The 16,841-nt window shown below is 39.2% G+C and overlaps 2 protein-coding genes across 2 annotated transcripts in view; one reads left to right on the top strand and one right to left on the bottom strand.

Moving 5' to 3' along the window:
* The first annotated feature begins 2,117 nt into the window (after nt 1–2,117).
* Nucleotides 2,118–7,417, top strand: LOC134746010 (KIF-binding protein-like). Its single transcript, XM_063680178.1, has 2 exons — nt 2,118–3,430; nt 3,727–7,417. The coding sequence occupies exons 1-2, from the start codon at nt 2,455–2,457 to the stop codon at nt 4,551–4,553; spliced, it is 1,803 nt and encodes a 600-aa protein (XP_063536248.1). The 5' UTR covers nt 2,118–2,454; the 3' UTR covers nt 4,554–7,417.
* Nucleotides 7,418–11,185: 3,768 nt separating this feature from the next.
* The window catches only part of LOC134746094 (UDP-glucosyltransferase 2-like), a 53,731-nt gene continuing 48,075 nt past the window's right edge, over nt 11,186–16,841 (bottom strand). The window contains exon 4 of the mRNA XM_063680343.1: nt 11,186–11,595. Coding sequence (XP_063536413.1) covers nt 11,307–11,595 — 289 coding nt within the window. The 3' untranslated portion in view covers nt 11,186–11,306. The remainder of the gene's footprint in view (nt 11,596–16,841) is intronic.

Genomic DNA, 16,841 nt, shown 5'->3' on the forward strand with positions numbered 1-16,841 from the left:
CGTCACATACTTTGCCAGAAAGCATGATGTTTACTAGCTGTGTGATGGCGTTCAACAAATGGTCGCCGACGTCACAGGTGGCACCGCACAGCAAACCTTTCAGGTGTTGCGGAGAGAGGCCATCGAGGCCGCCAGCGGAGCCATTCTTGAATGACATCACAGCAGCTAGCACATCCTTTTTAGTGGCAATGAGGTGGGGTGCTTCGGAGTCGGGGGGATCAGGCAAGCGAAGAGATACTGCTGGAAGTGGATGTTTAGAAATTAATGCTGAAACGGTGTCAGGGGTGTCTGGTGCAACAACGTCACTTGAGAAAAGCAGTTGTGCGGCTCCCTTAATATCGCCATCTGTGACTTTCTGCTCCACTATTTTAAATAGATTAATATCATTCGGGCTGCGTTTCGACTGAGGGCGGGGAACTGGGTCAGTTGGATTGATACAGTTTGATTTAATTTTCTGAGTGAGGGATATGTTGTTATTATTGTCGCTAGCGTGTAATGTTCTGTAGGAAAAGGAAAATAGCTGGGACCAACTTTGAAATGAGTTATCGCTAACTGTTTTGAATATGGTTTGGCATAGGGCATTCGCGACGGAAATGCGAGCTCCCTTAGGAATTCTTTTGACGATAGGAGTTGCATTCCGTTGCGAACCAAGCCAGGCCGGTAAATTTACAATTGTGTTGTCACTCCTGATATGAGTGGGCGGCGCATTTATTCGTTGCGACTGTTGGTAAGTTTGCGACAGAGTTTTATGAACGCGAGTAATATGGACGTTGAGACCTTTGCGACCTTTGTAAAGACGGGACTGCTGTGGGCAGAGGGCAGTGTAAAAGATCGCCAGTGACGTTGTTGCTGGCAGTGCTAGAACTATTTTGAAGAACGGATGTTGATGGGGTTTGTGACATGGGGTTGGGGAGCATTAACTATCTAATAGGCTAAATACTACGTCTTAAATATAAGTAATAAGAAATAAAATAATATAAAAACACCACAGCACTAAATGTATCTTCTGCACGGGATATGTTTTTTCGAAGGCGGAGAAGAGTCGAAATAACAAAACTTGAACACTGTCGAATATAACAGATACAGCAAAGCACTTTTCAAGGTGTAGTTTTGATGATATAAGGAATATGAGGAATATTTTCACCGAAATATTTGTTAGTAAACATTTTCAATGTTGACATATGTGTCAAACGTCGGGGCATCGAGGTGCGCAACACGCAGGCGGCTCCAGCCCGCACTGCGGGCTCCGCAGAGACAGTATTGCAGTTCGGCTTGTCTATAGCTCGCGAGCGGGTTCTTAGGAACCTTAGGAATATCGGCAAACGATATATATGATTAGTTTTATAAATTTTTGTGGAAGAGAAATAAATTTTGCTTGTTATTCCGTTGCCATTTTATTTATTACCTCAGGGCTATAACCGCGAAAATTGAAGTTCGCAAATTGCGGGCATCTTTCTCTGTCTCTCTAATAACGCCTTCATTGGAGTGAAAGAGAAAAAACCCCGCAATATGCAAATTTCGATTTTTGCGTTGGACCCCCAGACTACGCGGCGCGAAGCCGCGAACGCGAGTGTGGAGTCGATTTCGCTGATTAGCGAACTAGACTCCACACTCGCGTTCGGGGCTTCGCGCCGTGATTCGCGCATGAGTGTGGAGGGCTCTTAAGGTAGGATCGCACCGTTTTGACGGTTCGGTGCGATAGTGTGGAAGCCCACGCCAGTACTACCTATTCCTAGAACTGCTCCAAGGTCGCGGTGCGGTGCGATGGTGTGTTATTTAAACAGCTTACACACCATCGAACCGCGCCAAGATCAGTGTGCGACGCACCCATAAGTAAGACCAAGAAAGCTATATCTCTTTCTCGGTCGTACTCATGGTTGCGTCACACAATGTCCTTGGTGCGGTGCGATGGTGTGTTACGATTTTTCTGATTAAATGGAGGTGCGGACACAAGAATACCATGACTCTAGTTTTCGCGTTTGGGGGCATTTTATTTAGAGCGCTCAAATATCACCATAAACCTGGTGATTAATTGGAGATTGACGCCAATTTCTTTTCTGATCAAATCGACCTATCTGGACTCCGCTTTAGCTATTAGTAGCATATTAGTAGCCAAAGCTCTAAATAATAAAAATGAAATGTCAAATTTGAAGAAATTATAAGTCTAGATAAGTCTCATAAGTAAATGAATACTATACTATTGATATTAGTGGTTATATACTCTTTGATTGATATCATTTATTCATTGATTGATATTGAAACGAATAACCAAAACCAAAATAACCACTAAATTTTAACAAGAGGAGAGTTACTAATTGATATACATTACATGGGTATAATCAGTTTTCTTTAAGACTTAATGTGTAAATAAAGGGAACGTTCGTGAACCTTATGGAATAATCGAAATCTTGTCGCATACTATGTGCTCACTCACACTTAATTTGAAAAATTGATATGCAAATAATGGGGGAAAAGGCAGAAAATATGACTGAGAAAGAAGTGCTTAACGATTTCAAAGAGAGCTATTATAAAGTAAGAAAGTTACTCGACGAGGAGAGCAAAAATGACCCGGAAACTGAGCCCTATCTGTCCAAATACAAAGCGAAAGAGTTATTGTTGACCATGCGCGAATCTCTTACCAAAATAATAGGCTCCCAGACCGATTTGGACAGGTTAAAGCTGGATGCGATGATGGGAACGGTTCTCTTAAACATCGGCATCATTAGCATGGACACGGAAGAATTGACGGCCAGCGAAAAGGTTCTTACGGAAGCAGTGGATCTACTCTCCGAAAACTCGTTAAAACCAGAGGTCATAACGACTGTGCTAAATATTTACAATAATTTAGGCATTCTGTGGTCAAGTAGAGATAATCCGGAATCAGCTAAAGTATTTTTACTTAAAGCCAAAGAACTGTATGAATCTTTCAAATGTACTTTACAAATGCCTTTGCCTATCGAACAAATGATTGTGAACTTTGAGGAGACTCCCGTATCAGATTTTATGCTACTGGAGAAAGCATATACATTGACTCTGTACTACTTGGCACAGGTGTATGGTACATTGAAAGAGAATTTGAAGTCAGGTGTGTATTGTCATTCAACTCTGCGCAGGCAGTTGCAGTACTTGGACTATGAGCCCATAGATTGGGCTTTAAATTCTGCCACACTGTCTCAGTTCTTTGCTGAGCAGAATGGTTTTTACCAGTCAAGACATCACTTAGCAGCCGCTTCTACAATCCTTGACAAGTATGAGGAGAAAATGATGAAGTCGCCCAGTAATGATGATGCATTTTTAGCTAAAGTGGAAACATTCAAACATAGATCAGCAGATGTGGCTCGGTGCTGGGCAAAGTATTGCCTGCTGCTTATGACTGCTTCAAAGGCTAGGTTGATGACGGACAGTGAAATGAGTGCTGATGCAGTAACTGGTTAGTGCTGATATTTTGCATTTTATATTGATATGTTTCATTATTGCATTCACCATGCTGGTTTTGAAGTTGTGATACTTTTACCTCTGGACACCATTATCACATTCAATTAATGCAGTTATTCAAGTAAAAAACTGAACACTTATTTTGAAACCATCATTGTGTATGTATTTATTTTTGTATTGCATTCCATTCCATGTATGATGCCAGCTTTTTGAGATACATCTTGGTGTTATTGTTGCTATTATCTTTTATTAACAAATTTTAATTGTGTATTAAATTTTTACCTATTTCAGACATGTCCAATTTGAAACTAGAAGACAAAGGAAATATCTGTGATGGAGACATTAAAAACCTAATATTCCCTGATCTGGATGTGTCTTCGTATGAAAAGAAAATTACTGATAAGTTCCTCCTCACTTACCAAGATGCCAAGGAAGTGTTTCTAAGTTGCCAGAGCTGGTTAAATAAAGCTAAAGAATACTACAAACTGGATACTTTAGCATCAGATTACATAGAGCTTGTTCAAGACAGTTCTCAAGCTTATTCATATCTGGCATTTTTTGAAGAGGATGATGAAAGACGTGCCAAAATGCACAAGCGGCGTATAGACATGCTGGAAGAACTAATCAAAGAAATCAACCCTACATACTACCTACAGTACTGTCGACAACTGTGGTATGAACTCGGTGAAGTCTACACAGATATACTTAATATAAAATTGGAAAAGCTAAATAATTCCAACGAGAGACCGACCCCACATGCATTGAAGAAAATTAATGCACTATGTGAAAAGAGTATTGAAATGTATGATCATTTTATCAACTCCGTGAAGGATAAAAATGGTAAAATGCAGCTTAAACTGGACAGTGATCATGTACGGCCTGTAATAAGTGCATATGCATTTATAGGTAGAAATAGTATGAAGCGAATTGCTCTAGATAAGAACACTCAACTAGAGAATGTTAAGAAGAGTTTTGACTCATACCAGGCTGTAGTGGACATCTGTACTAACGACCCTGATGCAGCTTCAATGATGCAAGAAGAATACAGTTTGTGTAAGGAGATGGTGAATATTCTGCCTATAAAGATTAAAAAGTTACAAATGGAGCAGCTTGAGTAACTTGCACTATGTTGTTTGTATGTTATTCAATTACTATAGCTTTGCTAGTTTAGCAGCCACATACAATAAGTAATTGGTTTCACAAATAGCAAAATTGTTGTTTCCCCCTTAATCCCCTTATGCTAATATTGAGGCCCAGCACAAGCAAGATAATCTTTGCTTTCAGAATCATTGCTGAGTTTCAAGGCATGTAAGGTGAACTTTGCTGCCAAGTGAAGCATAAAAAATTTTCAAATATGCTCGGAAATGGTCGCATTTTGTTCGTAAATCGAAAACGCAGTGCTTGATTTTTATCCCAGCGACGACAACGCCTGGCCGCCGGGCGCGGGGCGCGGACGTAGCTGGCAAAAATGAAATTCGTATGATTCATTTTACTCCTAGTAGTAAAATAACTGGTACAAATTACATTTCTGTCTGCTGCGCGCCAGGCGCGGTGCGCGCAACTACGCGGAGCGAATGTGTACATAACGTATGGCACATTCGCCAAATATATAATTCAGTGTTTTCTTACATGTTTGAGAAAAACACTATGTATACCTCAGTGGAAACAGGCATTTTCTGACTCGGACCTTTTGCCAGGCCTCGCCAAGCCTTGGCCTGGCATCTAGGTACCTCATTAGAAAATGCCTTTCTTTCCATCCCTGGGCAATAATATACTATTTCATCACAGTATTGAGAGGAAAATACTAGCTGAATAACAATACATTACAAATCCAATCCTATTTAGTTTTATCTTATGAAACTACTTATAATCTACATCTAACTAGCTTTTGCCCGCGACTTCGTCTGCGTGGAATTAGTAATTTGGGTAGCTTGTTTTTTTACCAATGAGCTATTTATTGTTTCCCCATACAAACTTTCACCTCCTTTTCACCCCCTAAATTTTACCTGTTGAACATTCAGCTTTTGGTAGCCCTGGTCTCCCATCAGTACCGTCTCCAGAAGAAACTTGTTCAGCAAAATATTGCAGGCGCCGAGGGACGCGTGGGAAGCCACCTCCAGGTGTTCCAAGTCTTGGAGAACTCAACATGATTACAGCAAACAGTACCTACCTACTGCGTTAAACGTGTGGTAGCGCTGGCCAGGCACCTGCTTCATCTGGCAGCCCTCCAGGTGTTCCAGGTCTTGTAGAACTTAACCTGCCTACACTCTTTGCACCCAGAAGCACTCCAGGTATCTTGAGCTTTCCCCATCATAAACTACCAGCGGTATGTTGAGCGAGAGTTACTCCTGACCCTTTGCACCTAGCAGCACTCCAGGTGTTCCAAGTCTTGGGCTGTATTTATCATCCACTACCAGCGGTACGTTGAGCGAGTGTTACCCTTGACCCTTAGCACCCAGCAGCATTCCAGGTGTTCCAGGTCTTGAGCAGAGTCAGATGAGAAGAGAAGAGAACCCCCTTACACTTTTACGGGATGATTTCGGGAATAAAAACTGTTCTGCAACCTTCCCCGCAACTAAAAATCTGTTTTAATGGTTTTCCATACAAAGTTCTTTTCTACACTATCCTATGTCCTTCCCTGGGACTCAAACTATCTCCATACCAAATTTTTTGATGTAAATCGGTTTAGTGCTTATGCTTATTGATTCCCCGTACAAATTTCCACCTCCTTTTTCACCCCCCTAAAGGATGGAAGGAAGGAAAGGAGGAGGAAAACTACCCTATGTCCTTCCCTGGGACTCAAACTAAGGGGTCACGGGTAAAGCGTGAAGAGGTAAGGGTAACACACAGACAGACTTTCGCATTTATAATATTAGTATGGATATGGATTGTCACATTTCTAAATAAAATAATGTGTTAAAGTAGTTAGTTTATAACACACACTTCTTTGGTAGGAACAAAAAAAATCTAAAAACATTTGACGTTGACAGTATTAACTCCACACAAAAATAAATTGCCATAGGAATCATCATTCGCCGCGTCAGGTCTCTTCACACCTATCCTCTTCTCTTCTCTTAGCTTACCTTATCTCCTCTCCTCATCTCTCCTCTCCTCTTCTCTTCTGTCCTGTCCTGTGTCCTGCCTCCTGTCCTCAATCCTTCCCCGGGGATTTCTGGGATAAAAAGTACCCTATGTCCTTCCCCGGGACCAACCGGCACTCAAACTATATCTGAACCAAATTTCATCAGAATCGGTTCAGCGGTTTAAGCGTGACACACTTTCGCATTTATAATATTAGTATGGATTACTTAGCACTCGTGTAAAATCATAAAATGCAACTTTGCACACAGGTTTCGAAAAATAAACGGAGCTTTTCCGAGCGGGTGTGAATACTGTGAATGGTGTGATGAAATTGTACATTATGCAAAATCGCGATCCCAGGGCTGATCAGATCCCATAGTTGCTCAGTAGATACGGTTATATATTCAACTCGCAAAATATGGCCAAGGGTTGAAAAAACATCCTGTATGGAGTGTATACTGTATATAGTCATTTGGTACCAAGTGGTATCTCAACATGGGTTAATTTTAGAGATAAATTTATTCGACATTTTATGCTATTTACATGCAAGTCTTGGACTCTAATCCATTTTGTGTAATTATATCTACTGTTAATTGGTATTGCCACAGGGCGGACACGCTATACATCAAAAATCTTGCGTTTCTTTTCTATGCGTGAACGGCACGTCTGTACACGTGTACGCGAAAATAGTACTGAGCGGCCGGCAAACGGCCGTCAATCTGCTGTCGCGGGGCGAGGTAATTCGAGTCGGGGCGGGGCGGTGCGTGGCCGTTCTGTATGATAATACTATTACTTATTCTGTGGTATTGCTATGTAAACACTATTTGCACTATATTACAGGATCGTGTATTCCTTATGTTACAAACATATTACACTACATAAACACTTATTACAAATAAAGCAAACTTAAATTGTTTTGACAATTTTAATTTCACTCTTAATCTTTTTGTTTTGAGTTTTTTGATGTTTCGATTTTTATGTATTAAATTGAGATGCTTTTCGTTCGCCAACGCTTACTGAAATGACGTGTTAGTTAATAGCAAAAAAATTATATTGAAAGACAAGACAACAAATGGTATCCCTTTTTATTTTTGGCATAAGGTTACTAACTAATAACAAAACAACATTTATAAATAATTTGGCTAGGGTGTAAACGCTGCCTGCTACCTAGAACTAGCTAGGGTGACCCCATGGTAGGTACACCATGACTTTCGTGTGCAAGGCGTACATATAAAAAAACCAGCAGCCGAAAATAGTTCACAAAATGGTCTCCTCAAATAGATTTCTAGAGAATCAGTTGTGACAAGTTAATTAGAATACCTACCTGTAGGTACCTACGCTGTGTACGAAACTTCTCCTGCTAAATGTATTCAGTGGGTACCTACTCCATGTACAGTTGGCATCAAAAATATTAACCCTTAAATGCATAATGATGTATATATGCATCGTATATTTGATGGTCCGTGGCTCAATATGCAGCTATCCAAAATATTATTCCCTCAATCTATACAACATGACACATCTATTTCAATTTATTAAAAAGTTATACAAAAAATCATGCATTTAAGGGTTAATTCATGCACTCTAATTATTAGCAAAGAGGATATTAGAGTGTATAGAGGATTATTGTCATAGTAAATTTTGTAGTCAGTAAATTTACTGCCGGAAGACAGTCTCCTGCCTAGATATTGATAAGGCAACAGTCGCCTATAGTTAAAATTACCCCCACCCCCCCTTTATCTCCGAAACTACTAGGTCTGAAATTTTGAAAAATTACACAAAATTGGTCTTTACTTATCTAGATGACAGGAAAACCTATAAGAAATGTGCAGTCAAGCGTGAGTCGGACTTAATTACTTAGTTTTTATCCGACCCCTACGTGTTTTTTAAAGACATTCCACTCACGTTTCACATAAAAAATACATTGTTCAAAATTGTGTAATGTACAAAACCCTTGGAACGCGAGTCCGACTCGCACTAGGCCGGTTTTTTTTAATATATCTAATTGAGAGCATAAGTTAAATAACGCTTATCCACCTACACAATTCCGCTAATAACATTAAATATAAGTAGGTAACTATTATTTACTGGGACAGTTTTGTTAATTAATATTTAAAAAATGCAACTAGTGGTAAAATAGACATTGGCATGATGCAATAATTTTTTCACGGCGTTCTTACAAGAAAAGCCGAAATAATGTGAAATTGATGATATTCCTGACAACATTTAAGACTTTACGCTCATTATTAGAAACAAAGAGTACTTGTTCCAGTAAGAGCGTCTTCTTCTCTTTAGGAATATCGTTGTACATTTTAGAAAAAGGACTAATTAAATTAGTAATGATTTTTTTTCTGATGGTCGTTTACGAAAAACCGCGTGAAGCACTGAATTGTGAGCTCTTATTTGTAAATTTTGAGAAGTTTACTCTGCTAAAGTTGGATATTTTGTATTAGTAATATCCTGTACTTTAGGAATATCGAATGATATTCTTCCTACATGCTTTTGAGAAAGAGAAAATCAATGTAAAACGAATTGAATTTTCTCTTCGAAACAAGTGTAAATTCCTACGAAAATCTACTTAGTAGCGAAGTCATTTTTATACACGAGCAATCTACAACGTTTGCTTATACTGTTGGTATACATTTGTGTTTATCAAATTCTACTTAAATTTTTTGGCAATTTTTTGAAAACTACTCTACCGATGACGCGCGCTCGCGATCTCAGTACCGCGGCAGAGCTTGAAGAGGTCGGATCTGTGTCGATCGGCTCCGCACGTTTTCGACGGCGACAACGCGGTTTTTTATCGTTTTGTGCGGCAGGCGCCGTGTAAAACGCTATACTGTGTGCGTATATACTGCGACTGAGAAACTTTGATCCCAGTACTGTATTTGTTTTTACAGTATTATAATATAGTATAGTAACATAACAAACTTCCGAACAACATTAAAAATATTTGATATGATCTGACATTTTATAGGTAGTAAATTAAAAAAAAAACAGCCAAGTGCGAGTCGGACTCGCGCACAAAGGGTTCCGTACAAACGCACAAACCGGTATTTTATACGGCTATTTTATTCTGTTTTTAGGGTTCCGTACCCAAAGGGTAAAAACGGGACCCTATTACTAGGACTCCGCTGTCTGTCTGTCTGTCCGTCTGACCACCACTGGGTGCTAAGTTCTATCCCAAAAAGATAATTTTCACTGAAAATGACAAAATCTGTCAATCTGTCAAATTTGACTGATATGTCAAACAACATTAAACTATGTCGCTTAGTACCGAACTTTAACAAAACATGTTAATTTTCACTAAAAATGACAAAAACTGTCAATTTTGACAGTTTTGATAGATGTGTCAAACTACATTTTCCATCCCATGACTAATGTTGAAGGTCCTATCAAAATTGGACCAGCCGTTTCGATCTGGGATCCAAAAATGTCACAAAATGTCAATTTTGACAGATAGTATAAAACTACACTTAACAATGTTACTTGGAGCTAAATTCTATCCCAAAAAGATAATTTTCACTGAAAATGACAAAAACTGTCAATCTCAATTTTTTTACATGCAGATACGTCTGCGAGCGATACTCCAAATTTTATATTAAAGGAAAAAATTTAAAAAGTTACACTGTGTGTTAGTTCAAATCCTGCCGGAAGTGTAACTTTTTCCATTTTTTCCTTTAGTATAAAACTGTCAATCTGTCAAATTTGACTGATATGTCAACCAAACCTTAGTTCCACTAGGTACTGCCAGGGTTCAGCATCAGCTCTATCATGGGTACGGCTCTCCGAAGTGCTCATCAAGACGAATCAAATGACCAAAACCGCGTATGTCTATGTTGCACCATGGTTGCACCAAACCTGAATTCCACTAGGTAGTAGGTACTGCTACTTCTGCCAGGGTTCAGTCAGGGTCATTTTGCTGCCTCATTTTAAAATATCACGAATTTAATTTTATTAAACGTTAATGCAATTGAGAGTAATTCTAATTAATTTTTTTTTTTGTTATTAATTTTTTTTTGGTCATTAACTTCAATGGCCATTAGTCTCAAAAATTTAATTCGAATTAACTTTAATGCAATTGGTGCGTAATGCAATTGGTTAATGGCGGAACTAATGGTTAATGCAATTGATCAATGGTTAATTAAAATTAACAACTACGGCCAACACTGCTACATATAGCTAAAATAGTTTCGCTACCCAAGCTGTACGGTTACCCTGTACCAAATGTAATGACGAAACATGTAAACAAGCGAGTATAATTTCTTTCTAGTATAAAATAATTCTTTTATAATACAAAAGTAAGTACATTTGCACTGGATTTAGTATTTTCGTACCAAATAACAATAATTAGGATTTTAAGTTAGTGTCGTTATAATTGTTTTCAATATGCTTCACGAAGGATCAAGATTGTTTAATCCATCATTGTAGTGCGAGCGAGAGGGAAAACGTGGTAGAAGGGATCGGCATACTGAGCTCGCACAGCCCGCCGCAGCGCGTAAAATACCTAAACTCTCTCAACGCCGAAATGTAATAGCGCTCTTAAGTTTTTTTATAGGTACTATTGGGACGGTAGATGTACAATTTTCGCCTAGTTTCATTGAAGCGTTTGTGTAATGCAGATGTGAATTTGACTGTGTGTGTCGCGTGAACATGGAAAACTCAAATACCTATAGGTAAATTTTAATAATACATCCCACATTTTTACATACCTACCTAAATAACAATGTGTTACTAGACTAATCTATTACCAAAAATACCTATTATGTCACCTGGACCACCGCCAAACATCAATGAATCTTCTTTTTCTCTTTACCGAAACTTGCACTTATTGTTTTAGGGATAAGGGTGAAGATTGTGTAATGTAGTAGAAGGATAGACAGCGCGATGGTCCCCAGCAATGCGGCAGCGACGTCGAGTAGCGCGTATTCGTGGAAGGCGAGGTGCTTGGCGCCCGAGTGGAGGGGCGCCTGCTGCCCCCAGCGGAGCACCCTCTCCGTCCAGTAGACCGCTGTATCCAGCGGCTCGTTCTGCCTGTCTCGCCAAGTTTGGGAAGCCCGACGAGCGCTGACACGCATTCTGAAATCACGAGATAAACAGGAGATTAACTTTGGCACTGTACTTAATACACGATCTGCCGAAGCCTGCCTGAGTGCATGGCTATGCGATTAGAAGTTTACTTTATTCCCTGGAGCGTTCATCGATTTCACGAAATAACACTTAATAGATGGCGTTGACGCGCGGTACGCGAGCGCCGGCAACTATAACGCGTTTTGAACACAGAGAAGAATAATCTTGATCGTTGTCGATTTCAATAGCAAGTAACATTATTTTTATTGTTATAGCCACTCTTTTATTTTATTTTATATGCATGGTAGTAGTAATTTCAGTTTATTATGTTAATAAAATATACATACAATCTTCACCCAGAGATGACCAGGGTGCCTAGCCAAGATGCCAACCGTTTAGGTACTTATAGTTTACATTAAAACCAAGTCTGCAGCTGGCCTCTGAAATGGGTAATAGAAACGCGATCCGTATGTCTTTCGCTTTCCAAATGACCAGGGTGCCTAGCCAAGATGCCAACCATTTACGCTCCGTAGCAAACGAAACGTAACTATCTCTGTCGCACTAATATTGAAGAGTGATAAAGAGAGATTACGCTATTGTTCGCTTCGGAACGAACGACTCGAATCTTGGCTAGGCACTCGGGTTTAGTACCTACAGTTTACGTTAAAACCACTTAAAACCAAATCTGTAGCTGGCCACTGAAATGGGTAATAGAAACGCGTTCCGTATGTGTTTTGCTTTCCAGATAATCAGAGTACCTAGCCAAGATGCCAGTCGTTCGTTCCGTAGCGAACGATAGGGTAATCTCTCTCTATCACTCTTCCATATTAGTGCGACAGAGACGGTTGCGATTCGTTCGCTACGGAGCGTAAACGGTTGGCATCTTGGCTAGGCACCCTGGTCATCTGCAAAGCGAAACACATACGGAACGCGTTTCTATTACCCATTACAGTGGCCAGCTATAGATTTGGTTTTAATGTAAACTATAGGTACCTAAACCTGGGTGCCTAGCCAAGATGCCAGTCGTTCGTTCTGCAGCGAACGATAGGGTTATCTCTCTCTATCACTCTTCCATATGAGTACGACAGAGACGGTTGCGTTTCGTTCGCTACGGAGCGTAAACAGTTGGCATCTTGGCTAGGCACCCTGGTCATCTGCAAAGCGAAATACATACGGAACGCGTTTCTATTACCCATTACAGTAGGCAGTTATAGATTTGGTTTTAATGTAAACTATAGGTACCTTAACCTGGGTGCCTAGCCAAGATGCCAGTCGTTCGTTCCGCAGCGAACGATAGGGTAATCTCTCTCTATCACTCTTCCATATTAGTGCGACAGAGACGGTTGGGTTTCGTTCGCTACGGAGCGTAAACAGTTGGCATTTTGGTTAGGCACCCTGCTCACCCTGGTCATCTGCAAAGCGAAACACATACGGAACGCGTTTCTATTACCCATTACAGTGGCCAGCTATAGATCTGGTTTTAATGTAAACTATAGGTACCTAAACCTGGGTGCCTAGCCAAGATGCCAGTCGTTCGTTCCGTAGCGAATGATAGGGTGATTACTCTTACATATTAATGTGACAGAGACAGTTGCGTTTCGTTCGCTACGGAGCGTAAACGGTTGGCATCTTGGCTGGACACCCTGGCCATCTGGAAAGGGAAAGACATACGGAACGCGTTTCTACTACCCATTCAGAGGCCAGCTACAGATTTGGTTTTAATGTAGACTATAGGTACCTAAACGGTTGGCATTTTGGCTAGGCACCCTAGTCATCTGGAAAGCGAAAGACCTAAGGAACGCGTTTCTACTACCCATTTTAGAGGCCAGCTACAGATTTGGTTTTATTGTAAATTATATTATAGATACCTAAACGGTTGGCATCTTGGTTAGGCACCTTGGTCATCTAGAAAGGGAAAGACATACGGAACCCGTTTCTACTACCCATCCAGAGGCCAGCTACAGATTTGGTTTTAATGTAAACTATAGGTACCTAAACGGTTGGCATCTTGGCTAGGCACCCTGGTCATCTAGAGAGCGAAATACACAAGGAACGCGTTTCTATGACCCATTTTAGAGGCCAGCTACAGATTTGGTTTTAATGTAAATTATATTCTAGGTACCTAAACGGTTGGCATCTTGGCTAGGCACCGTGGTCATCTGGAAAGGGAAAGACATACGGAACCCGTTTCTACTACCCATTCAGAGGCCAGCTACAGATTTGGTTTTAATGTAAACTATAGGTACCTAAACGGTTGGCATCTTGGCTAGGCACCCTGAACAGACCCGATCACCTAGGCGAAAAAATCTAATATTTGTGCTATAAAATGTACCTATGATTACATTGATCACCTAAGGATCAAGATTTTCTAATCGCAGTATACACCACTTCTCGGAACTAGCTCGTTGGTTGCGAACAAAACAAACGCCTGACGATCGAGTACAGGTCCGTCCCCTAAGCGCTCTCGGCGGAGACTGAGCGCGCAGTGTCGGTGCAGCGTGATTTATACGTCTTTTAAAAATATTTAAATTATTATTAATATTTAATTTATTTATTAATATTTAAAATTGTTAAGTTTTTTTTTATGGGTTCACATAAAGTTAGTTTGCTATAATATTATTTTGAGGGCAAAATATAAGTACAATTTGCGATAAAAAAATATAATGCGACCCTGTTTTCACCGAAAAAATGAAGAAAACTCGGAAGGTATTTTATCATTTTTTTTAAATGAATCTTTGATTTTCAATCATTTCAGCCCCTCGTACAAAATATGGTGAATCGAATTGTAATCATTCATGTACCAAATGATTCTTGTTTACTGCAAAATTGGCAACCGAAACGACACTTCTCACTGCAAATTTTGAAAAATACTCCCAGGAAAACTCATTTATTTTAGGTTTAAAAAGAGAAAAGAACTTTAACTATTTCAGCCGCTAGTTTAGGAAATGATTATTTAAGAACGTTAACAGTTTTTGAATAGATACTAATAGTTACGTCGTAATGTTGAATGAAAAAGGAAGCATTTTGCGAAATACGCTCGTTTGTAGGAATAAGGCCTCTTATGTCAATATAATCTTCGAAAAAGTGATTGCACCAAAATTAACATTTTTAGGGTTCCATACTAGGGATGTACCGACTATCTGGCCACATTTTTAGTCGGCGATTAGTCGGCGACTAGTCGTGAAAAGTTTTGTGTTACACACGGGTGCAATAGTTATTTATTATGTAAGGCTGCAAAGTGCAGAAGGATAGACAGCGCGATGGTCCCCAGCAAGGCGAAATGCAAAGTGGTTATTTGGCGTGAGTGTTGAAATTTAAAGCTGAGCGAGGGAAGGAATCTAAAATTGAATTGGTTCAAAGATAGATTCCTGAGCGTATAGCGAGGCTTTCAAGACACGAGACGCCAAATAATTTTGCAGCCGTGCGGAACACACAACTTTTCACCGCACTACAGTGAGGAAACTGCGATGCTAGTGCGGAAAGTATGTCATTACTGCACGAGTACCGAGACCTGGGACGAGTGAAGAATGACATTTCCACACGTGTATCGAACGACGTTTTTTAAAACAGTTGCGTAAAAATAAGAAAAGCAACAAGTAAGGAACGGAATTCGAAACTTTTATATTATTAATTCTGTGACATCATTGACATTATGAAGAAGTGTTTTTCTAGCTTTTATTCGACTAGAATAGATTTTGTTATTATTATTGAACCCACTTCAAGGAAAGTTTTTTTTTTCAAATGCATGTTCTATAAGACAGAAACAATTGTAAATATTAAAACATTGTACTATTATTACCTTCGTTATTTATGATTATTTGTGTATCGTATATTTATAAAAACAATATCGAATGTTGCCTTTGGAAACTTAAAACATTCTTGCAGTAAGAAAATACGCCTCTTCTTTGACAGGCGTTCCGTTCCATTCAGACAACTTATTAAGAACGGTTTTTCAACATAAAAAAATAAACGTGTTATATAATACTTATAATGATGAAGGGGTAAGTAATAAAATATGAAATATGCATATTTTTCGTATTATTACATTAACAGGAGGTTTTTATGTTGATTACGACGTTTAAAGGAGACTAATATTAACACTCATCAATAAGTAGTCATGAATTGGAACAAGTAACAATTTAAAGAAAATTGGAAAAGTAAAAAGCACTAGTTCGCGAAAACCAACTTTCCGCACGCTAAACACCCACCACGAAAAGTTGCACTTTTTGAGCAACTGTATTAAAAATAGGCTGGACTTTGGATCGAATATAATTATTATTGGCCCTTGTCTCAGTATCCTCTGCAGCCTCTCCTCTATTACTTCCGATAGATACGTCTTTAATAAGAGTAATAAGTCTCCATCCTTTGGTTTTAGCGTAATCTAAGTTATTGTTTACTGGTTCTTCGGAGTGAAACTGTTCATGTCCGTATACATACCTTGAGTGCCTACTTAAAGTATATATTTTTTTTCTAATTAGTGTAAATTCTACCAAGTCTGCAAAGATACCATGTCCATAAGAGTTCATAATGACACGTAAGTACCTATTTACACGTATGGGTTAGACTGGCAGAGTTATTATCAGTAATGTCTACAGCAGGGTAAGAATAAAGCACCTAATTACACATAACAATTAGCAAGGAAACGCGAGGGTTATACTGGTTAGATACGTTGGTTACGTTACTAGGTACCTACATAATAATTATGTATATAATGTATATTATTTGTGATAATGAAAGTCATGCTGCAGAAACCAACGCTAGTACCTATAGGAAGTGATGTAATGTCAATTACCTATGTCTACGTACATGATACGGTGTATAGTTGGGATTTTGTTCTGTGGAGGTTTTGCTCAGTAACTAACGTAACTATCAAACACATTCCCATACTACTTATATGATTCTAACTATACGCCCAATGGTGAGCGTGTCCAAACTAGCTGTTGCCCGCGACTTCGTACGCGTGGATTTGTATGTTAGTGGTTATATATTTTACATGAGCATAGAACATTATGCAGCAAACAACGCATGAAATTTGTCTTTCACAAACTACGAAGTTTCAAGCCCCTAACTGAAAATAATTGTTCTCGATATAATCCCTCTCAACACTTAGATTTTCAAGTCCACTATTTAAATAAAATGTTCGCTCCCGATGCAAACTTTATCAATCAGTTTTCGTCTATTTTAATATAATGCCCTTTTACCAAGTTTTATGTTCCTAGCTTAAACGAAAACTTGAATCACATATAAACTTACAT

The sequence above is a fragment of the Cydia strobilella genome, chromosome 1 (genome assembly GCF_947568885.1).
Source record: "Cydia strobilella chromosome 1, ilCydStro3.1, whole genome shotgun sequence".
Classification (NCBI taxonomy): Eukaryota; Metazoa; Arthropoda; class Insecta; order Lepidoptera; family Tortricidae; genus Cydia; species Cydia strobilella.

Bases quoted from the DNA above. Each gene is read 5' to 3' on its own strand.
- LOC134746010 (XM_063680178.1), top strand. From the start codon at position 2,455: ATGCAAATAATGGGGGAAAAGGCAGAAAATATGACTGAGAAAGAAGTG. The intron at 3,431-3,726 runs GTTAGTGCTGAT...TACCTATTTCAG, and splicing joins GAGTGCTGATGCAGTAACTG to ACATGTCCAATTTGAAACTA.